The sequence below is a fragment of the Anguilla anguilla genome, chromosome 6, assembly GCF_013347855.1.
Source record: "Anguilla anguilla isolate fAngAng1 chromosome 6, fAngAng1.pri, whole genome shotgun sequence".
NCBI classification, from domain to species: domain Eukaryota; kingdom Metazoa; phylum Chordata; class Actinopteri; order Anguilliformes; family Anguillidae; genus Anguilla; species Anguilla anguilla.
The window spans coordinates 3,265,458-3,289,747 of record NC_049206.1 but is presented as its reverse complement, the minus strand read 5'-3'; the positions used below and the strand labels follow the sequence as shown (position 1 = coordinate 3,289,747).

General features: G+C 50.9%; 2 protein-coding genes across 2 annotated transcripts in view; one reads left to right on the top strand and one right to left on the bottom strand.

Moving 5' to 3' along the window:
* zgc:165603 (uncharacterized protein LOC571425 homolog) overlaps positions 1 to 7,194 on the bottom strand; it is a 73,838-nt gene extending 66,644 nt beyond the window's left edge. The window contains exon 1 of the mRNA XM_035421371.1: positions 6,731 to 7,194. Within this exon, the coding sequence (XP_035277262.1) occupies positions 6,731 to 7,178 (448 nt within the window). The 5' untranslated portion in view covers positions 7,179 to 7,194. The remainder of the gene's footprint in view (positions 1 to 6,730) is intronic.
* Positions 7,195 to 10,483: 3,289 nt separating this feature from the next.
* sirt6 (sirtuin 6) lies at positions 10,484 to 23,942 on the top strand. Its single transcript, XM_035421368.1, has 8 exons — positions 10,484 to 11,031; positions 11,910 to 12,037; positions 15,679 to 15,861; positions 16,470 to 16,529; positions 18,208 to 18,303; positions 19,143 to 19,223; positions 20,506 to 20,629; positions 22,922 to 23,942. The coding sequence occupies exons 1-8, from the start codon at positions 10,966 to 10,968 to the stop codon at positions 23,363 to 23,365; spliced, it is 1,182 nt and encodes a 393-aa protein (XP_035277259.1). The 5' UTR covers positions 10,484 to 10,965; the 3' UTR covers positions 23,366 to 23,942.
* Positions 23,943 to 24,290: the final 348 nt, after the last annotated feature.

Sequence of the window (24,290 nt, the reverse complement as noted above, 5' to 3'; positions counted from 1 at the left end):
CTGCAATTTTGTAGAACGCTAACCGGTTGAGCCAATACTGTCACTACAATACCTATAAATACAATCATAAACGTTCAACCAAACATTGAAAATGTTCCAAAATTCACATCCCCATTATTCTCCCTCACGCAGCAAAATATGATTGTAAAATATTTTTTAAAAAACAAAGTTAATTAGTGAACAAAAATGAAGCTACAGTTTGAAAAACAGTAAACAGAAGTCACAGTGGAACTATAATCAGTAAAATAGTAGGCTACACTGTACCTGCTCTCCAGGGGTGGTTCACCTGGTAACCGTGGTAACCATTATAATGTATTAGAAGGGGCTGTTCTAACTGACTGGGTGGGGGTGGGGTTGGTGGGGAGGTGGGGGTGTGCAGTCCTGCTTCCCAGAAGCACTGAGTCACACACATCTCCGTAAAACAAATTTGCCAGAAACCGCTCTCAGAAATGGGCCACAGATTGTGGCACATATTTTGGGTTGTCAGTTGCTCGGTGTGTTTAAGAACCCCACCGGGTCCACATCATTAAGGGATTCTCTGAATCCAGATCTGCTGACTAATCCAAGGGCAGCTAAGCAGAACCCCGCTCTAATTGGACCAGGCCGTGTGAGTGTAACCAGGCAACACAACAACAACAATCTTCCCCCCGGTTCTAATACCCCATTACCTATTATGGCCAATTTTATGATTAAACTGGTGATGATGACAGTTAGCTATAATTGTCACAGTAGATAACAGTAATAACAGCAGCAGATCCTTCGATTCAGTGCGCCCCCCCCCACCCTCCCCATTAAAGGTGAGCGGGGACAGAACGGCTGTAGCTCATCCACCTCAGAGGGACTGTACGTGTAGGGCAGGTACAGGTGTGTTCAGGTGAGGAGGTGCTAGAGTAACAGGGCGCAACTTGCCCCGCCCCCCCCCCCCTCTAGTCACAGCACAGTCTTTGGGGGTGGGGGGGCATTGACAGGTAGTCTGTGATGTCACACCAGCAGAACAGAGACGGCAGTGTAACCTATTTTCGGAAATGCCAGGGATTCTATTCATAGCCGCGCTCTGCGCTGTGCTCAGCTTAGACGCCTGCGTTCTGCTCTGCCCCGCGCTGCCATTTTCAGCGCAGAGTCTCACCGGAGTCTCCCCTGATCTCAGCACATCATTACAAAGGTGGGGGGGGGGGTCACACTGAAGATGGAGCTGGTAAAATATTAGCACCGATTTTAGGGCTGGTACCCAGCACCATTGGCTAGCGATGGGACAGTGATGTGACATACGTCAAGGTTGGGTGGATGGGTGGGGTGGGGTGGGGGGGGGGGGGGGGGACCCCTAAAAAAGAACTGGAGTGCTGTGAGAGATGGAACTACAGAATCTCTTAATCGCTCCATGAAGAGAGGCAGGAGTTAACCCCCCCACCACCACCCCCCTCCCCCCAGGGACCCCTGCAGAACAGCAGATGGATTATGAGCCTGTGCAATTGCATTATGACAGCCCCCTCATTGTTGTAATTTCATCCTCCCTCCTAAAATAGACAGGTCTGTGCCGCTCAAGCACCATGCTAAAAGCACACAGGGGTGGGGGCTAGCCCTACACTCACCCCCCACCTCCCCTCCCCAACTAACCCCCCCCCCCCCAAATATATCATCACTGAGCTTTAGCTTCCATAAATCACATACGAGACCAAAAGCCAGTGCAAGGTAATCTAAGCGCGAGGTACAACAGGTTTTCCGCTCCACAGCACCAAACAACAACAACAGTGTTCGTTTTTCCCTGCTAACTCTAAATCTCAACGTTACTGAACGCATAGGCGCATATACTTAGCGAGCGTCAACTGTCTGGATGTATTGTATTCTAAGAACTGCGATGGGTGATTTAATGAAATAAAATAATAAATATATATGAAAGTTTTTAATTGCTTGTGCCAAGAATTTATATTTGCCCGGGGAGCGCTTGACACAGCCGTCTTAAAGCTGGCCGAATGTCCGCTCGGATACATTTAGTGCTGGCATTTAAATAATGAAAACCGAAGCGAGCGTGTTGAGCTCTGGAGCAGTCGCGCAGTTTGAAAGAACACGGTGTCGTCAGCTGATGATTACATCCGAGCTAAAATGAGACCCGATTTATAAAGCTCGGCGCGTGTAACCAAACACGCTTTTCTCCCTAGTTTTATACATTTTTTACAACATTAGCCTCAACATCCTCTGAGCCTTTTTAATTTGTCTGTTTATTTTCCGTTAAATATAAAATAAAATAAATAAAATAAAATTTGCTGCAGGGAACGTCTGCGCGCTTCCCGTATATGACATTCCAAACCGAGGAACGTCCGACTCGGGGAGGAGGGAAGACGTGTCCTCTGCCACCCAGTGATGATTCAGCACATTTAAAAAAAAAAAAACTGAGGTACACTTGGGCAGGCACCGGCCGTTCTCCCCACTTGTCCGAGTCCTGCCCAACTGCCGTGTGTCTTGAGAGCGCGGACGTGATTCATAAAACGAGACGAACGCGCTTCCCTTCGCCAGCGACCGCGCAGCGACATCAATCACCGCGGAACTGCCCTCCCGGTGCGCCGTAAACACCGCGAAATGGAGATCCGCGCGCGCGCAAGTCAGATACAGTAAGCACAGGCAGGCAGCCTGGACCGGAGTATGAAATACAGCGCGCGGGAGCAACTGTTCGCATACCCAAGCACCGGACACCATTATAGGCGGGCCTAAGAATTCCTGAGCCGTAGACGATATGGCGGATTTGCTATTGGCGCAAATTCTACAGCTACTACCATTACATTACATTACATCCATTTAACTGACGTCCTCCTCTCAGTGACTTGGTTCCCCTTGGTGATATTTGTGCCGTGATACGTGCAATAAGGCAAACGTGTCTCCCCCCGAAACAGAGCCAGGCCCAGGGCTTTGGTGGCCCTGGGGCTGGCTCTGTTGTCATGACCCCAAAGCGTCAAAAAAAACTTTGAGGACTGTGAGGCCCGGCGACATTGAGTTCACATGCCAGCAGTCTCCAACGACCTCCACCAATGAGAAAAGAGAACGAGTAAATGGCAGGTAAATGATTGTTCTAAAAGTAAGAGGTAAAGTCCCCTACATCAGTGTGAGTGCGGATCTGAGCTCCAACAGACATCGGCTCCTGTCAAATCCAGCTGAAGCACGGACACACATGCACACACACGCACACACACACGCATGCTCACACACACACACATGCATAGACAAGTGCACACGCACGCACACACACTCTCTCTCTCACACGCACACACACACGCACACAGACACACATACACACGCACGCACACACACACACACTCACTGCATGTTACATAAGGAGGCCCTTTTGCTCATTTCCTTACAGATTTTTCTGTGCCAAGCAAATGGAGGGTTGTTATTGAAGTAATGGGGTCTGGTTGACTCTGGTTGTTCTCTCTCTCTCTCTCTCTCTCTGTCTATTGCTCCCTCGCTCCCTCTCTCTCTTTCTCTTTCTCTTTCTCTCTCCCTGTTTGTTTAACAATCTCTCCCTGCTCTACCCTAATGCATGCCAACATCATTTTGCATGATAAATTGCAGGTAAACTTGGGTGAGCTGAGGCTGGTGCTAGGGAAGGGAGGCGGGGTTATGTGTGTGTGTGTGTGTGTGCGCGTATGGTGGGGGGGTGGGTGGACGGAGGTAAAAGGCCTTCACTGTGGATAATAATCAAATCAAATTAGCAACCTGCTTCCAGCATAAGAGCTGTGACTCATTAATGCAAGAGATGAGAGAACTGTGTGTGTGTGGCAGAGAGTGAGTGTGTGTGTGTGAGAGAGAGAATGTGTTTGTGTGTGCGAGAGAGAGAGAGTGTGTGTGCGTGTGCATGTGTATGTGTATGTAGGTGTGTGTGCACTTTTTTGCAAGATTCTGCTTATGTATTTGTATGTCAGTTCTACTGTGTTACTTTATCACTCAGTACACTTGTGTGTGTGCATGTATCTACGTGTGTGTGTCTGTATCTGTGTGTATGCAGATATGCATTTATGTATGCTTGCATGCGTGTATGTATTGTATATTTCTGAAAAGACACACTAACAATACCCAGTGAGAGGGACTGTTGAAAATGCTAAAATATGAATTTATGAATCTGTGGCTCTGTTCCAGGATGTGGACGTAAGTTTTGTTTCCCATTTAAATTATTCATCCAGTGGAACGGAAGAAGATTTGTATGAGCAGACTTCTTCTGTCAGGACAGGGGCGAGGATTCGAGGGAAGGCCACAAGTCATCACGGCATGGCTGCAGGTTCCTACCATCGGGAATCCTCAGAACCATGTGAGTTCTCTGTTCTCTCTCTCTCTCTCTCTCTCTCTCTCTCACGTTACAGCAGACCCTCCTCACGGCCCATCTATCAGGCTGGATATAAAAAGGAATATCGGAATAAATTTTTCATTAGATTATTCCTGTGATTTAATGCGCTTCTTCTTCTCGGCCGCGGACTACCGGGGCGATATCTCGCGCGGGCGCGCGCGCTTTTGAATGCATTACCGCACATCCGTCGACGCTAACTTAATATTGACACCCTGGTGGAGCGGCAGTATTTGTACCGCCTGACCACTCTCTGCTGAATCACTCCCTGCCTGAATTTCTTCCATCCCCGAGAGCCTGCACGAAAGCCTGACCTCCTGTGTGTGCGTATGCGTGCGTGTTCGTGTGCGTGGGCGTGCGCGCATACATCAGGGCATGCATTATTGTAGTTTCCCAGACGCGAGTACCCGTGGATTTACAGTACCTGTCATGTTCTGGGTTTGGTTTCGAGGCCATTTATTTCAAACTAATTAAATTTCGGTCTACTCCAGGTTTTTACTTCAACGCCACGGTCAAAAGGGTAACGTTGTAATCTTGTGGTAGAAATTAATATACTTAAAAAAAAAAAAAAAAAACATACTTTGAGAAGGAAACTAGGACATCTAATAATGAACCACAGCAAAACATAATCTAAATTTAGATTTAGATTATGTTTGCCCCCCCCCCCCCCCCCCTGTTTATGCCATAGTAGCCTACTGCTTTCATCTCTGGCCAAAATGGAAAATGGAAACGGCCTTGGCTCCTCGCCTTCCCCCATAAATCCAACCATGGCTTCAGCTCCACATCGCGCCCTCTGGGTTCTGATATCTGCTCTCTGCCGATTCACGCGGGAGGTAGCCTACGGCGTTATTCACTTTAACGATTTAAAACTTTAAATTTAGCCTATATAAAGGTGTACGTGTTTTACAAGCAAATATACTCCACCTATAGTTTATTCAATATTCTGACCAATCAAAACATGCAGTTTATTCGCTTAATTTCTGAAATGTTTATTGCACGTGGTTGTTGTTACGATTTTCCTTAGCGGTTTTTTTTAACATTACATTAATATAACACTTCTGACATTTGAGATTCTAGGAAGATAGATCTACCCTAAAATAATTTGTTTTAACAAATATGCATTAAATCGTGTGTAAAATATAGCCAGTTTATTTAAGCGCACAAATGTATTGAGGTAAGACTTGCCATTGTTTTTGTGCAACCGCCTCGGGGAAGGATGATAATTAATTCATTTATTGTATGCGAGTAGTTTATTAATGTCTGAACAGATAGCTGTTGTGCGTTCCGCCGAACATCAGCGACTACTGTAGGCGCGTGACGCGAATTTTCTTTTGACTGCGCTCTTTAGGGCGATGCACCCACGCAACGGTTTAAAATGCAACGATTTTGTTTCTGGTTCTGTTTGAAGCCTTTTTTTTTGTCGTTTGTAATGTAATTAAGAGGCCTGTTAATCATGCGCGCTCGTATGCGCTCCAGAAGGCTCACCCAATGGCGGCCGTATGTCGACTGTACCTTGGACAGCTCTGGAAATGTCTAATCGGAACATGGTCATCTTTGGTTTGCTAGCCGCGTATTTACGAGAGGGGTGAGCGAAGCACTGTTAATGCTGGCGGCAAACGGGCTTTAACGGACCAGAGAGAGCCTGTTTTTTTACTCCCAGGTTTGTTTCGTGATGCTTTCAGTATAAAAGCATCGCTAGAACACGGTGTTCGGGTTTACGAAGTGTGTATGTCAAAGATGCCCCACCCCCCTCTTCAAATCCTGGGACAAGCCGTGGACGGCTCTCTAAAAAAAAAAAATCTCACTGGCGACTCTGCCCTAGTTTTTTCGGAAAATAAATATGTTGTACGGGAACAAGATGGGGGAGATGGGTGGGAACACTTTCAATAGCACTCATTTTGAAATATAACAATTATACACGCCCTCTTCTTCGTTGTTCAGATATTAATGTTGAACAATTTAAATGAGCCCACATCAGCTCACATGACGGGTTAATAGGATATTGTCCACTAATTCGTAAAATAGAAAACATTTTGTATTCGTGACAGCTACCTGCTTGATATTTCTCCCGACGGAGTACCGGTGCGTTTAGGAAATATGAGCAACATGAGCTCGCGGAGAAGGGCACGATAATTGTTCATCTTGATGCAAGCAATATGCATAACTTATGAAACAACGATTCACTCACACGAGAAAACGACACTTGTCACGCACGTTAAATCTGAAAAATAAATGCAGCGAAGATCGAATAAAATATCGAGCAAGCAAGTCAGTGGAAAGATCAACTTGACTTGTCTACATTCAAATGCCAACCCGCACATACGCACATATGTGACGAACTGTCAACGTTACAGCACGAACCGTACCACGCAGGATTCCAGGAGGCACGCGCGCATTTACCTTTGTGCATCCCAGTGTAGCGGTCCTTCAGAACTGTCAATTCGTGGATTTTACCAAACTGTTCAAAGAGCGGTTTCAGGTCCTTTTCCTCGAGATTCCGCGGTATCTGCCCGATGAACAGTTTTATGGCATCTTGGTCTTTCATGTTGCCGCCGTCCGTCGGATGTATGGAGATCGGTTCTGACCCGTTCATGGGTTTCGGGAACGTGATCTGGGCGTACGGGTGCTGGTGCTGGATGAGGAGTAGTGGAGGCTGGTTCGGCACTGCCCCCGGTCCAGTGAAAACCAGGCTGGGCTGCTGGGGCTGCTGCTGCCGTCTCGCCTCAGTCTGGGTGAATCTGGCCATTCTGTGCGCTGGGGAACGGAGCGGGATTATAATAACGCCACACACACTGAGCGAGAGCAAGCACTCAGCTGGAAACTCAAACTCATTTTCTATCCGACACATAACACGCTCGCTCGCACTTAGTACACGAAAAGGGGGCGGGAGTGGTAGGTAGAGGGAGGGGTGGGGAGAAAAAAAAAAAGAAAAAAAAACCTGTGATCGTCTCATTAGCCGCACTCGTGCGACACCCACCGGCGGACCTGCGGTAGTGCAGCCAGTCAGTGACGGGAAGCTCCACGGTTCGGTCGTCACGTTTTCAAAGAGCTCAACTCACTGAGCTGCACGCTGGTCTGCTCAAGAAAAGAACAGCAATGGCGTGAATATGTCACATGGACTTATGGACTTTACAGTTACGCGCAGTGACATTAATTAGGAACTGAACTGACGTATATAGTGTAGCCTATCTCTTTATTTATGTCTTTATTTGACTGACAGCGCAGAGTCCCTTGCCAGTCCAGAATTAGCCATCAAGCTAAATTTCATCTGTCTTCCCTGGGCAGCTAACGCTTAAAACACAATGCGTGCAGACAGCGGTACAGTTATTAATACAGTGGGCCTCTCAGTCATACGCAATCAATAAAGGCTAAAACACAAACAGTCAAATCCCCGGTTATTGGTGAAAGAGACAGAAAGAAAAGTGCAGTGTCACTGTAGTGCTAGTCTGAGTCTAATAACCAATCTTTCTCTGTCACACACATGCACGCGCATACACACACACACACATCACCAGTTAGATTTTAGATTAATGGCAGGTTAGTGCGAAGTCCTATGAAAGAGAAAGATAAGCAACATTGTAATAAATATTCAGTGGGTGTGATTATTTGTGTGGGTGTGATTAATTGTGTGGGCGTGGTTATTTCTGTGGGTGTGGTCACAAAGGTAAGAAAAGCTGGGAAATTAACAGATGAGAAGCTCAGTGGAGGACTCTGCTGACTGTGAGTGGCCCACAAGGCCGTGCTATTTGGAAACGTCTGTGGTACTGTGTAATTCAGCTGGGAATGGAAGAGCAGGGGGACAGTGGCATTTACAGTTTAACCCAAAAGTGCCTCCTGTTTTTCAACAAAATAAATAGCATCCACATTGTGGGCATCATTTAAATCAGGGAACAACTCCTGGAGGGCCGCTGTGTCTGCGGGTTTTTTGATGTGTTCCTGCAACTTAAGTGCTTATTTTAAGTCACTGATTGGCTGATGAGTCCGCACACCTCGCTTCCCAGGCTGGCTGATTGAATGGAAATCACACAAAAAAAAACAGCAAAGACTGCAGCCCTCCATGACTGGAGCTAGACGCCTCTGATTTAAACAGGGACAGAATGGTGCTGTACATCACCGTCCTTAAATTAGTCTATTCTGACAAATTTATTTGCTTCTTCGAGGAAAATATTTAGAAAAGGAAGGAGCTAAGCAAAAAAAAAAAAAAAAAAAAAAAAGAAAGGAAAGGACCTCTATCATTCTGTAGTCATCTGGAGTCGATCCACAGCACATTGGATCTTGCTCTTGCTACTTGCTTGCTTGCTAATATTGGGTGTAATTGGAGGACGGACACGGGCAAAGGTTTAATTTCGACTCTGGGAGAGACATTACACGCTCGACATTTTCGCATTGTCCAGCGTCGAGTCTCACAAGCACACTGGCCAGTCCTAGGGGCCAGTTTGAAAATATTTGGGGTGACATGTTTCCCTGCCTCCCTGTCAAACCTGTGTGTATGGGTGGGGGGGGATAAGGACAGGGACTTGGAGGGGGGGGGGGGGGATAAATTCATTAGTGGCACAGAGTGATCAGCTTCAACAGTCATTCTGAAGCCCGGACCAGACCTTTCAGAGTGGGGGGGGGGGGGGGGGCGGCGGCGGCGGCGGTGGTACAAGTTAGCTCTCCAAGTCTTTCTTCCAGACATCACAGCCAGTGGTCTATTGATGGGCTAGTGCGGAAAGCGATGTTCTTCAGCGCCAGCTGGTCCCGGCGTGTGGCTTTGACAGGCGGGGTCGAGCAGTTGTCGGGGGGGGGTCGAGTCATTGTCGGGGGGGGTCGAGCGGTTGTCGGGGGGGGGGTTGAGCCGTTGTCACGCGGCGTATGTACAGCATGGCGCACGCTGACTGGCAGGTTGGGGGGGGGGGGGGTATAGAGGCGGGCTGGGAGCGCGGTGGCGAGGGATTCATAGCGCGGCGTACGGTATTGACCAGGGCCATTAGTGTTTCACCAGGCCCCTCCGGCAGGGTGGGTGGGGGGGGGGGTAGGGGGCGGCGGGGGCTGGGGGGCCAGACATAAAATCGATGAGGCGACCGCAGCCGCCGGCGCGATCTGAGAACGTTGACGAACCGTTTGGGCGCGCTCTCGTTTGAGGCAGGCCGGTTGCCGTGACGATGGCGTGGTTTGAGCTGGCCCGCCTGGATGTCTGTATTTCGGTCGTCTGTTGCCAGCTTGACAAAAAATTTGTCACCATATTCAGGGATGAGTAGAAGTATAAATTGCCAGCGGTCATATCCCCACGTGCCCTGCTCCTGCTGATTGGTTGAAGCTACACAGGTCTCCATCCAGCTGTTATATTGCACCAATTTGAAAGTTTCGGGGGGAGACAGAACTCGCAATGTTAAGATCACGAAGCTGAGGATCAGGCTAGCTGAGGCTGGCGTTGGGCGATGCAACACGGATGTAATTTCCGTTGCCCAAAACTTGGCGGCGGTGGTGACTAGATTTCATAGTGCAACACCCCCTGCAATCTGGGTGCAACTGAGTTGCCCTGCGCAACACGGAATCTCCATGTAATGATGTCACAGTCAACTGGTTCATGCAACTGCATTTGCCCGTATGTTGCATTGCCTAAAGAATCTGGGCTGGCATTATTTTCAGCAGTCGTGATCTCCTCTGAGCTTCAGGTTTTCTTTTGAGTGTGTGTGTGTGTGTGTGTGTGTGGTAATTTCTGATAATGTTGTGAACAAGTAGGTCTTATTTTCTTTCTTTTTTGTTCTGTACAATAAAGGAGATTTAAAAGTCTCTCTCTATTTCTAAGTGCTTTTTTGGCATGACAAATATAGGCACAACTAGCACAGGTTACATGATAAACATATGTACAATATGGATGATAGATTATGGATTCGTTTTTTTTTTTTTTTTTTTTTTAAGTAAATGCCTATAATTAAAATGACAGTAAGTGACGTTAGGTGTTTGTCTGTCTGTGTGTTGTGTGCGCGCGCCTGCCAGTGCGTGTCTGTCTGTCTGTCTGTCTGTCTGTCCATTTTTATTCATTTATTACATTTTGGCACGTTTAGTCCTCCATAGCAGAAGGACATGCATGCGTTCTCTCTTAATTATCTCTGCCCCCTTGTGGTGTGGCTGAGGCTGTTCGACACCAACGTACGAATATTTAGACCAGCCTCACTAATACTAATAACGTCGTGTGATTTCAGGTCACTGTACCTCTTTGTTTGGGTAATCCGCGAACACAAAATCCATGTCTTAATCTGTCTTTCAAAGAAAGAGTAGCAGCATCAATGGCCGAGCACTCGGCTAACTAGCTAAGCACAGTACGCTGAAACAAAAAACAATCAACGCATTTAGTTGCTTTTTTCAGTGTATGTTGCATCAATTGACCGATCTTTCATTCACCGGAAAGCTATCGGAGTATCTGCGCAGAAAGTCTTTTGCCTGTGGAAAAGCTGTCCGTCCTCACGTTCCCTGCGCAGACAGTGACGTTGACCGTCTGCACAATTCTGCGAAAGTGTAGCCGGTCACTGTGGCGGTGCTTGCGCGATGTAGGGGCGACCACTCGCTGGATTTCAACAGTAAAATAACCTCAGTAGGTGCAAAACTTTCGCGGAGAGAAAAAAAAATCAGTTTTCAAGAGCACTCCGGCGATGTCGGTTAACTACGCAGCAGGGCTATCGCCTTACGCAAACAAAGGCGTATGTGGGCTTCCGGAGGTAAGAAGCACCGCAATAGGCCGCAGCCTCGGACTTTCCTGAAACATCAGATTCGAATCTCTCTATTCCGGTCCAGTATTCGTGCAATTAGCTAGCTAGCCATGCACATTTGTTGGTGAATGGAACCCATTTATACAATATGCTCCTGATAAAATTATCTGTTGCAGGTAGTCTGCACACGTCATCCAAATTTACATTGTTATGCATTTAACAGTTATAGTTAACACGAGAAATTGAAGTTCGTTTATAAATTTGTGAAACATACGAGGTAACGTTAGCTAGCTAGCTTGTTAGGTTAGCTGCATACTCTGCAACGTTACTCACTCACTTCACTGGCTATTTACTTGCTGACGACTTGGTGTTAAAAGAGAAAATATAAGCGTGCTTTTGATTCTTGATTTTACTAGCCTGACTTTGACTCAGTTTGCAACTAGGCTGTGTGATAATCTAACATGTTTTGTTGTATCGATACTGAAGTATGTTAACTAGCAGCTTCGGATTAGTAATAATGTAATGGGGTTTCCCCGAATGCATTTATCTCTGTCCAAACCTGACCACCATGCCAAAAAGTGCTCATCAAATGAAAATGTTGCCCTGGTTAACTTTTTGTCATGTTTTGCTGTGTGTCCCCTTGCTACCCTATGTTTTCTGTACCGTCCCTTAAGTGGAACGGTAGAATACCCGACCTTCTACACTTAAAACACGTTAAAGCGTCTGTGTGTGTTTACATGTGCTTCTGTCTGTGTGTGTATGCCCGTGTGTATGTATCTGTCTGTGTGTGTGTATGCGTGTGTGTGTATCTGCCTGTGTGTATGCGTGTGTGTATCTGCCTGTGTGTGCGCGTGTTTATGTGTGCCCGTGTGTGTGCTTCTCCCCAGGTGTTTGACTCTCCTGAGGAGCTGCAGAATAAGGTGGCCATTTTGGCTCAGCTGGTGCAGGAGTCCCAGTACATGGTGGTCCATACAGGCGCCGGGATCAGCACCTCTGCTGGGATCCCAGATTTTAGGTAAAACCCCCATCCCCTGTCTTCAGAAGCCTCCATACCCCATGCCCCCCCCCCCCCCACACACACACACTGAACCCCCTGAAAAACAGTCCGAGGCAGTATAGAATGTATTTTTAATTATATCGGAATGCAGCTGGTTTTATTTCTTTACTGTGCCCTGTGGAAAAAATCACCTGTTTTCATGGATGGTATCAAATGAATATGTTGTGGTAACTCGTTTCCACCACCAGGGGGAGACATTGGATGATAATTTGACAGACCTTACTGGTTCAGTTGGTCCAATTTTTGCGAGAATTGCAAGTGGCCATTGAAACAGGAGTGTCTGTCATTAAAATGATACTATGAAGGGTTTTTTTTTTGTCTTGCTGTTGGTCCTGTGTTTACAATCAAAGAAGTGTCCCTCTTCGAAATTCAACCTCGCTCACTCTTTACATTTATTTGGCAGACACTTATCCAAAGCGACATACAATAACTGCATATTGAAGGTCATTGGAACAACTACAAAACACAGGTACGATTAGGTGCGATACTCAGTATGTAACAGGTATCCACAGCCGTGAACTCATCGAGTACAGTTCACACGGTAAGCATTGGCTTGGTCAGAAAGTTATGGTAAGTAGAACTCGGAGGCGTGACTGTGAGCTACAGGGAAGATAACGATGCAGGTGCAAGTCGCCCTGCTGCCGCAGAGCGGAGCGGTCGAGCTGGCGTGGAGGGTTGAACCGTGTCCTGTAGGTAGGAGGGGGCCTGTCCTGCTGGCTGCAGTGTAGGCGAGGGTCAGGGCTTTGAACCTGATCCTGGCGGCGACCGGTAGCCAGTGGAGTGACCTCAGCAGGGGGGTGACGTGGGAGACTCTTTGAAGGTTGAAGACGAGTCGGGCAGCAGCGTTCTGAATCATCTGCAGTGGCTATATGGCACAGCCTGGCAGGCTTAGGAGGAGGGAGGTGCAGTAATCTGGCAACCCAACATAGCTAGCTGGATAGCTAGAGGTAACCTTACCTGCAGGTCCAACAGAAAGCACGCCACCTCCACACCGACTTTCATCGCCTTTGTGAACTTCAGCTGTTGAAAAGCAGTTCCGAGGTCGACTCTGGTTTTTGGGCGAGCCCTGTCGGTGTGTCGTTTCACTTTGCTGTGCTTGTGCTTCTTCACCTCCATTGCAGTAGCAAGCGAGCTAAAAAAAACAAAGTAAGTAAATAAAGACGAGGCGAGTTGGGCTGAACGTCCTGTTCTCGTCATCAGTTTTTCTTACGTTCTTATATGTTTTTTTTTATTCTGATGACTGACCGAAATTTGGCGCCCTCCACTGTGAGCAGGAAAACGTCCGTCAAACGCCCCCGTTGCATGCTGGGATGGGTCAGAGGGTGTTGGAGGCGTGCCAAAAACAGCAGCACATCCCCTCCGTCCCACCCCCCCCCACCCCACCTGGCTAATCCCTAAAACTCGGGCGTCCCAGCTGAGCACACCTCCACCCCACCCCCCAGGTGCCCTCCTCCCGCCACTCGGTGCGCTTGCGTGGGGTCAGCCGGCCGGGCCGTTTGGAAGGGTCCGGGCTCGTGATTTCGGGTGGGGGTATAAAAAGGAAGAATTCCAAGGCTGTGAAAGTGGTCCGTAGTGCTCCTTGACTTCGTGTTGATTTAAAACAAAAATAACCCCGGACAAGCACCGCTCTCAGCATTAAAAGCGTTCATTAATCCGCGAGGCCGATTCGCGTGCCTGTCGTTTTCCCAATTTGTTCGATTTTCTTTTGATTTTTTTTGATGCAAAACCAATTTACGTCTAAATGCCTGAGCTTGAGGTCAGACACGGAGTGTCACATTGGACGCTGGCTTCTGATTGGCAGCCTGCAAACTGGTCACAGGGCTGATTGATTGGACTGCGAATCACCATGGTACTTGGTTAAGCGTTTTGCTCTCCAGAAGACCAGTGGCAAATTCTCTCGCCGCTGCAGTTGTGGTCGTGTGTACCCTTCCTTGCAGTGTAACGTCATATAAAGTGCAAGAATGTCACAGTACGTGTTTTTTCTGGTTTTACATGTGTAATTGCACTATTTGTTTTTAAAATGCAGCTGTGTCCTGTATGAGGAAAACGCAAACCTCTTGTGGATTTGAGTACACTTATACTGCAAAGTGTGTGGTCTTATGAACTGGTTACGCTGTGTTGTCTGGGCTTCATCATAGGACCATTTACATATGGTCAGTATATTCATTCTATATACTGGACTATTAACTATAGTAACTAGTATAAGTATTCTCAGTTTATATTTGGCTTTTTAGTGTTTTTGTCATCTTTGTCTTCTCCTGTCATTACTGTTGTTGTGATTATTATGAAACCTGGCAAGTCATCACAGCTGGTGAAGGGGCGGTGCGTTACGAAGTTCGCCTGTGAGCGCATTTATGTTTTTCTTTTTAAGGACCCGCTGAGCGCTGTGTGTGTATTTTCGCGCTCCTGGTCCCCGGCGGCGTGCGGGAGAACACGGAGGCTTCGCGCGCTCTGAGATGGCGGGAGGCCGTTCTCCTCGCAGTTCTCCGCCGCGCCCCTTTGCGTCCCGCCCGCCCCTCCCCCCCCACCCCCCCCCGCCGTGGCAGAACGGCGTGTTCTGAGCGCTGGGCCCAGATCCAACCGGCCGTTTTCGTTCTCCGAGTTGCCGTGGAAACCGGCGTATTCTTATCAGGACAAAGGAGGCGAATAAATAAAAAATAGGGAACTAGTGAAGGCCGAGTTAACTTTTTCTTTCTCCCCCCCCCCCGGGGCTCAACAGTGCTCCCATCTTAGGAGCATGTGTTCCTGGAAATGGACGTGTGCTGACTGGAGACATTATTACAGGATCACTTCTCGTATTTGGGATGCATTTGCGAGCTCCTAAATTTTTCACCTTAGGAGCACATGTGCTCTTTGGGGGGGGGGGGACATTCTAAGACATTCTTAGTGCTTTGAAGTCGGCTTCTTGGAATGTACTGTCAGAATTCTATGTCGGTGTTCTAGAAATGCGTTGCTGTCGATGGCCAGCAGTGATTGTTACGTCAGCATTAGAATGTTCGGTTAAGAACATCGTCTTAGCAACGTCGGTCCGTTCCATCACCAGCAAAGCTAAAGCTAGCTACCCCATAACTTTGCCACATGACAGAAGAGAAAAAAACGTTTTGGGGGTGTGGGCCGGGCTGAGAACAGAGGAGGAGACGTTTTCGATTGTAAGCACAAGAACGAAGCGAGCAAATAAATCCTGCATAGCGCGCCTGTAAAGGGTCAAATGGGGCCACAGTTTTGTGTTTGTTTGCTTTTTTGTTTTTCTCATTGAGTGGGCGCCGTCTGGCGACACTGTGACCACTTCCCCTGGTACGTGCGTAAGCAGTGTGTGACGAGCACCATAGACAGGCACTTAGGATGCGCCAGGCTGTGGTTGGTCACGTTCCCAGTGAACCGTCCAGATTGTTAATGTAATTGGTAATTGCGGTGAAATACAAATTATGTTGTTTATCAGCGTACACAAGGCATAGAATGCACTTTTATCTCTTAAGTCAGTCAGTCACACAGTCAGACAGACAGACAGACAGTCAGTCAGTCAGTGAGTCAGTTAGACAGCCAGCCAGTCTACCGCCCCAGGCCCCAGCCCTCACGGTGCCCCCCCCCCCCCCCCACAGAGGTCCAAACGGCGTGTGGACCATGGAGGAGCGGGGCGAGACTCCGCACTTTGACACCACGTTTGAGGCGGCCCGCCCCAGCGTGACCCACCTGGCCCTGCTGGCCCTGCAGCGGGCCGGCTACCTCAAATACATCATCAGCCAGAACGTGGACGGGCTTCACATGCGCTCCGGCTTCCCCAGGTACTGCACGTGCACTTTATCCTTCACATACCGCACCCACGTGCGCTTTATCCTTCACATACCGCACCCACGTGCACTTTATCCTTCACATACCGCACCCACGTGCGCTTTATCCTTCACATACCTCACCCACGTGCACTTTATCCTTCACATACCGCACCCACGTGCACTTTATCCTTCACATACCGCACTCACGTGCACTTTATCCTTCACATACCGCACCCACGTGCACTTTATCCTTCACATACCGCACCCACGTGCACTTTATCCTTCACATACCGCACCCACGTGCACTTTAATCATTACATACCGCACCCACGTGCGCTTTATCCTTCACATACCGCACCCACGTGCACTTTATCCTTCACATACCGCACCCACGTGCGCTTTATCCTTCACATACCGCACCCACGTGCACTTTAATCATTACATACCGCACCCACGTGCACTTTATCCTTCACATACCTCACCCACGTGCACTTTATCCTTCACATATCACACCCACGTGCACTTTATCCTTCACATACCGCACCCACATGCAAAAGTAAAAACTGTTTCTCTCTCTCTCTCTCTCTCTCTCTCTCTCTCTCTCTCTCTCTCTCTCTCAGGAACCTGCTCTCGGAGTTGCATGGGAACATGTTTGTGGAGGAGTGTGGTAAATGTGGCAAGTACGTCTTCTGAAGTGGGCGTCGCCGGGTGGGGTGAAGGGGGCGGGCTTCGGCTGCTCGTCATAACTCACACAGCAGACAGGAAGTGTACGGGTGTGATGGTGTCACTTCTCCGCCTCTTATCGAAAGGGGAACTAAACCATAATTTGGCTTTATTACCGAACTCTCTATCACTGTTGGACGGTCTTCTGCATCTAATGTGGTGTGGCTGCCCTCCTGGCGCGAATCTGCCGAATTTCCCACCTCAAATAGCGGCTCTCCTCTCCCGTAATGAGTCTGACGACAGAAGTCACAAAACCGCCCGTGCCTGTTCTGGGCAGGCTGAGCTTGCAGCTGTGTGAACAGCATCCTGGGGTGACCCGGGCCCGCTGCTCCGATTGGCTGGGGGATTATCCGGGAGCGCTTTCATGTGAGATGAGCGCTTCGTATCCAAATTGCATCGGCTGCCAAAAGGAGGCATTTGTTGGCTGCTGGGCTGATCAAAGCTGTACTGATCAGGGCTTTTTTTTTTGGGGGGGGGGGGGATTGTTATTTCCTGTTGAGAGCCTTCACAGCCCTCCTCTGTGCCCCTTTGTTTGAGCCAGGGCTTCACTGTGCTTTTGATGCGTTTGGTCACACGCTGCTTAACGGTAGCCATGTTTCCGCAGCTGCGCTAACGGCAGGCATGCTACCGCGTCCCAGCGCTAACAGGCGAGCGAGCTAGCGCGCCCCAGCGCTAACAGGCGAGCGAGCTAGCGCGCCCCAGCGCTAACAGGCGAGCGAGCTAGCGCGTCCCAGCGCTAACAGGCGAGCGAGCTAGCTCGCCCCAGCGCTAACAGGCGAGCGAGCTACCGCGTCCCAGTGCTAACAGGCGAGCGAGCTAGCGCGTCTCAGCGCTAACAGGCGAGCGAGCTAGCGCGTTCCAGCGCTAACAGACGAGCGAGCTAGCGCGTCCCAGCGCTAGCAGGCGAGCGAGCTAGCGCGTCCCAGCGCTAACAGGCGAGCGAGCTAGCGCGTCCCAGCGCTAACAGGCGAGCGAGCTAGCGCGTCCCAGCACTAACAGGCGAGCGAGCTAGCGCGTCCCAGCGCTAACAGGCGAGCGAGCTACCGCGTCCCAGCGCTAACAGGCGAGCGAGCTACCGCGTCCCAGCGCTAACAGGCGAGCGAGCTAGCGCGTCCCAGCGCTAACAGGCGAGCGAGCTAGCGCGTCCCAGCGCTAACAGGCGAGCGAGCTAGCGCGTCCCAGCGCTAACAGGCGAGCGAGCTAGCGCGTCCCAGCGCTAACAGGCGAGCGAGCTAGCGCGTCCCAGCGCTAACAGGCTAGCTAGCGCGTCCCAGCGCTAACAGGCAAGCAAGCTAGCGCGTCCCAGCGCTAACAGGCGAGCGAGCTAGCACGTCCCAGCGCTAACAGGCGAGCGAGCTAGCGCGTCCCAGCGCTAACAGGCGAGCGAGCTAGCGCGTCCCAGCGCTAACAGGCTAGCTAGCGCGTCCCAGCGCTAACAGGCGAGCGAGCTAGCGCGTCCCAGTGCTAACAGGCGAGCGAGCTAGCGCATCCCAGCGCTAGTGGTGGCGACCCTCTGGTGTGTGAGCGTGGCCGGTCGGGCTCTGTCGAATGTGGCTAGCGGACGCTGCGTGTGGGACGCTGGGCGCCTGGCGGGCGCGTGTGACGCGGTGTTTTTGGGTCTTTTCCCCGCTTCAGGCAGTACGTGCGGGACACGGTGATCGGAGTGATGGGCCTGAAGCCCACCGGCCGGCGCTGTGCTGTCATCCGCTCCCGCGGCCTCCGTGCCTGCAGGTAACCCCCCCCCCCCCCAAAACCACGCCCCCCCCCTCAAAACCACGCCCCCCCCCGCAAAACCACACCCCCGCCCCCCCGCCCGCAAAACCACACCCCCGCCCGCAAAACCACACCCCCCCCCTCAAAACCACACCCCCGCCCGCAACACCCCCCCCCCCCCCCCTCAAAACCACACCCCCGCCCGCAAAACCACACCCCCCCCCACTCAAAACCACACCCCCGCTCGCAAAACCACACCCCCCCTCAAAACCACGCCCCCGCCCGCAAAACCACACCCCCCCCTCAAAACCACACCCCCGCCTGCAAAACCACGCCCCCCCCACTCAAAACCACGCCCCCGCTCCCCTAAACCACGCCCCCCCCAAAACCACGCCCCCGCTCCCCTAAACCACGCCCCCCCTCAAAACCACGCCCCGCCCGCAAAACCACGCCCCCCCCCTTCAAAACCACGCCCCCCCCTCAAAACCACACCCCCGCCCGCAAAACCACGCCCCCCCCCCTCAAAACCACACCCCCGCCCGCAAAACCACGCCCCCCCCTCAAAACCACACCCCCGCCTGCAAAACCACCCCCCCCCACTCAAAACCACGCCCCCGCTCCCCTAAACCACACCCCCCCCACTCAAAACCACGCCCCCGCTCCCCTAAACCACACCCCCCTCCCCTAAACTTGCAGAGCGATCCTCTGCACTGCACCCCGTCCCTGGATCCCCAACCCCCAAATCCCCAAACACACTCTCCCTCACGTTTATAAGTAACTCGCTCCGGGACGTGCTGGATGGGGCCGGGTTGGCCCCGGACAGATTTCACCACATGCGCCCCTCCCTGTGCCCCCAGGGGGAAGCTGATCGGGACCATCCTGGACTGGGAGGACGCCCTGCCAGACCGGGACCTGACCCGGGCGGACGAGGCCTCCAGGTGAGGGCGGGGCGGGGGGGGGGGGGGGGGGCGGGGGGTCTGTACCCCGCCCACCAGGGCAGCAGAGGTCTGGCACTGTGTCTTTGCGCCACTGTGTTCCCCCACATCTTTACACGCTGAACCAGGCCTTGGTCTGATCGTCATTTAAAGCCCTTTAAGGTGTGATGTCACAAGTACGTGATTAGAACGTTCTCAGCTGAACATTCCAATGCTGATGTCACAATCACTGCTGGTGACTGAAAGGGGCGGAGTTGTAGAACGCCGACTTGGAATTTTGAAAAAAGAAAAAAAAAACTTACTCTTCAAAGCCAGTAACTGCTGGAGTCTGTCCTCGGGAGGGGGGCGGGGGTGGGGGGGCTAGTGTGGGAACAGGCTTTTGTCTTTAGCCGTACGCTAAAACCCCCGATCAGCTAACGTTGGTCTTCGACCAAGCCTTTCATCGGTCGGCCCAAACAGGCCCTTTTCACACATAGCTGCTGAGAGGATGCTGGGCAGATCCAAAAGGAGCCCGTCTTTATCAGTATTCAGCACTGAGTACCTTTCTCTGTTAGCAACGTGCTGTCGATTCTAAAGAGCGCAAAAATTCTAGTCATTCTAAAATTTCTAAAGAACTCCAAATGAATAAGTCAGCCTTCGTGATGCGTACGCACTGAGCGTGCTCACAGCGCCGTCCACACCTCGGCTAATATCAAAATGCACCCTCAAGAAATGTTTTTAGGCTTGATTAGCATTTTGAGGGGAATTAAAAATGCACCAATGTTTCTTTTACATTCAAAATTCACCTTTCAAATTAAATTTGCAATTCTGCCAGAAGGATCAACATGAAAATATGCTTTTTTTAAATGACTTTTTGGTGTTTGTCCTTGAGTATTAATGCAATCATTATAGTGTACATGTTCACATTTTTTCTGTACATTTTGTTGGATATTGTCAAGTAAAATCAGTCAATGGAAGGCATTGTGCAGGGACGTACACGTGAACGTTCATGTGCTCAGCGTCCTGATAGACCAGTTTCCCAGTGTGCAGTCGGGACGGTTTTACTGGTTATATTCAATGGGCATCTCACCTGGCTTTGGGTACATGAGGTCAGAGGTGCAGACATGTCCAGATTTCACATGTACCCATCATCTGAAGGTCTGGTTTAATAAATCATGGTTATGGAATGATGGTTATATAAATGAAGGAGTTTTGATGAGTAACTGGTGTGTGTGTGTGTGTGTGTGTGTGTGTATGTACGTGCGCGCATGTGTGTGTGTGTGTGTGTGTGTCCTGCTCTGCACAGGCGGGCGGACTTGGCGGTGACTCTGGGCACGTCTCTGCAGATAAAGCCCAGCGCCAACCTGCCCCTGGTGACCAAACGCAACAGCGGGAAACTGGTCATCGTCAACCTGCAGCCCACCAAACACGTGAGTCCCCACCGCACACACCCCCCCGCTTAACACTCACCCAACACAGCGCGGCTCCCTGGCCTGAGCACTCACCCAACACAGCGCGGCTCCCTGGCCTGAGCACTCACCCAACACAGCACGGGTCACTGGCCTGAACACTCACCCAACACAGCACGGGTCACTGGCCTGAACACTCACCCAACACAGCGCGACTCACTGGCCTGAACACTCACCCAACACAGCGCGACTCACTGGCCTGAACACTCACCCAACACAGTGCGGCTCACTGGCCTGAACACTCACCCAACACAGCGCGACTCACTGGCCTGAACACTCACCCAACACAGCGCGGCTCCCTGGCCTGAACACTCACCCAACACAGCGCGACTCACTGGCCTGAACACTCACCCAACACAGCGCGACTCACTGGCCTGAACACTCACCCAACACAGCGCGACTCACTGGCCTGAACACTCACCCAACACAGCGCGGCTCACTGGCCTGAACACTCACCCAACACAGCGCGGCTCACTGGCCTGAACACTCACCCAACACAGCGCGGCTCACTGGCCTGAACACTCACCCAACACAGCGCGGCTCCCTGGCCTGAACACTCACCCAACACAGCGCGGCTCACTGGCATTCAGGGCATCACGGTGTAACGTAATTTGGGGGGGGGGGGGGTGTAAGGAAGGGCGGCGGGGCTCCTGGGTAATTTCTGCTGTCCAGACGCCACCTGCTCCCCCAGATCCTCTGTGTACCTGTGAGGGGCGATGGCCACGGGGCGGCGGGAAGACGGACGCACAGGGATTCCAGTTTAATGAGCTGTACTACAGGGGCAGACAGGTAGAGGTGGGCGATGGGATGAGGTGTGACGGGGTGACGGGGTGTGAACAGGTGTGATGCCATGCGATCAGGCGTGAGACCTGGGGATCCGATGGAGCAGGTGCCATCTGGACAGCAGAAATTACCCAGGAGCCCCTGCCCTTCCTCACAGGGGGGCAAAAAATCAAAAGTAATAAACCGGCAATCTGAAGCAGGCCGGTTTGGGTTTCCATGGCGAGAGAGAGAAATAAAATATTTATTTTAATTATTAATTAATTTCTATCTTTTTCCCCCCATTTTCTTTTTTCTACATTATTATTATTACTATTAGTATTATTATTATTATTTTTATTATTGTTATTGTTATTATTATATAACCTAATGGCTGTGGCCATTACCACACTGTTAATCGCATTGTTGTCGTTACCACAGTGTTTTGTATTTCATGTTGTTTGTATTTCATGTTGTTTGTATTCCTGTTCCTGTTTCTGTGTGTGCGCTTTGACAATAAGTACAAATGTATTTCATGCCAATAAAGCATTTTGAATTTGAATTTGAATTTGAGAGAGAGAGAAAGAGAGAGAGAGAGAGAGAGAGAGATCACGGGGTGGTTACCTGCTTCCCTGTTTCCATAGGCGCTCCGTCGCGTACACAATGCATTATGGGCCGGGGATGGTGCATGATGGAAAGTGGGGAATGTGAATAGGCAATTATGAACTGGCAGTGTTGTGAGTTGAGCCTGCGGATATGCATATGGCCTCCTGGCCCAATACATAAACCTGATATAGCTTCATCATAGAGAGTGGGGGGGGGGAGAGAGAGAGAGAGAGAGGGAGAAGGGAAGAGAGACAGGGAGGGAGAGAATGAAGGAGTGGGGCGAGGGATGGAGAGAGAGAGAAGGAAGGGGATATGAGAGAGAGAGGAGAGATGAGGGGGGAGAGGGAGGGGGGGAGAGAGAGAGAAGGCAGATGAGGGGGAGAGGGAGGGGGGAGAGAGAAGGAAGGGGATATGAGAGAGAGAAGGGAGATGAGGGGGGAGAGGGAGGGGGGAGAGAGAGAAGGAAGTGAGGAGAGGGAGCAGAGGCGAAATGAAAGGATGACGTGCGCTCCTCTCTGTCGCCTTCGCTGAGCAGGTGATTGAAGAGTGAGTGAAAGTGACAGCTCTTAACCAGCGCGCTGTTTACATGCCATTTACCCCTGTGTGTGTGTGTGTGTGTGAGAGAGAGAGTCTGTGTGTGTGTGTGTGTGTGTGTGTGTGTGTGTGTGTGCGTGCGCGTGCGTGCATGTGCCCTCCACAGTTCAGATTACTCTGTGTGTGTGTGTGTGTGTGTGTGTGTGTGTGTGTGCCCTCCACAGCTCAGATTACTGTGTGTGTGTGTTACAGTGCAGTTGTTAGAATTTCTGCAGCCAGTCGTCACAGGTGGTGAAGTGTTGTGATTGGGTAGTGGCGCGATGATGTCACAGTTGTACCGCTGTGCTCCGACAGGACAAGCACGCCAACCTGCGCATCAGCGGCTACGTGGACGAGGTGATGACCAGGCTGCTGAAGCTGCTGGGATTGGACCTCCCCGAGTGGGAGGGGCCAACAGTGTGCGAGATCGCCGCGGAGACCGTCGCCGCCCCCCAGCGCCCGCCGCCCGCCCCCGCCACCGCCAAGACGGAGGCCGAGGAGAGCGAGCTGGGCGTGGCCACCCGGGAGGAGGTGGCGGCCGTGGCGTTGGCGGCGGCCGCGGCGGTGAAGACGGAAGCTTCCGCCTCGCCCTCAGCCCCCGACACGCCCCCTCGCCTGGAAAACGGGCGCTGTCCGTCCGCCGACGAGGAGGGGGAGGAGGAGGAGGAGTCACGCTCCACTAACGGCTCCGCCTACTCTGAGGGCGTGGCCAGCCCCCCTGCCTCGAAACGACTCAAAACCCAGCCACTCCTGGCCTAGGCCACGCCCCCCTCCATCAGCCAGCAGCCAATGAGACGGTGCTGGTGGATCTGACTCAGGGTGAGGAGCCAGTGGGGGCGGCTTCCCTCGCATCGGTGCCCAGCCTGGAGGGGGGGCGTCCGTAGCAAATGCAAACTACCCACTACAGCGGCGAATGGTAAAGCTTCCTGGAGGGGGCGCTTGGAGGATGCTGGGAATTGTAGTTCCAGAACAGACCTGAAGTGTCAGCAGACCTGTGTTCTTTGTGTGTCTGTAGTTGGGGGGTGGGGGCTGCAGTAAACTCTCTCTGGTCATAATGTAGGTAGCTGTGGTGCTGTAGGTGTCTGGGCGGTTGTGGGAAGAACAGGGCGAGGTGCTTCATGTGTGACTGCCAGCCAGGCACAAGCTGCACTCTGTAGTTTTGTATTTTTTCTACACTTTTTTTTCCACACTTTACATTGTGAGTGTTTATCCCAGAAAGGCACTGTGAAGCATCTCTCTGATGATAACTTTCAGCGTTTCCCAAACTCTGTGAACCCAGGACTGAATGTGCAAATTTGCCCTTACTCTTATTAAAATGGCTGTCAACTTGAGACAATTTCCAGTTAAAATGTCGTTGTTAAATATACATATCCTCTGTCGGGATTCGTGTAGAAATCTTTTTTATTTTTTTAGCACGCTTTGTAAACTCTCATTCAGCTTTGCGTACTGCCTGCGTTTCATAGCTTAAGAGCGAATGATGAAACCATAGTGCATGCACGCACACACACACTCACACACACGCTGTCCAGCACTAACAACCCCCCCGCTGTTACCGTCACCACACTGCTGCATTCTGTGTGTGTGTGTGTGTGTGTATGTGCGTGCGTGTGTGCGTGTGCGTGTGTGTGTGTGTGTGCGTGTGTGTGCGTGTGTGTGCGTGTGTGTGCGTGTGTGTGTGTGTATG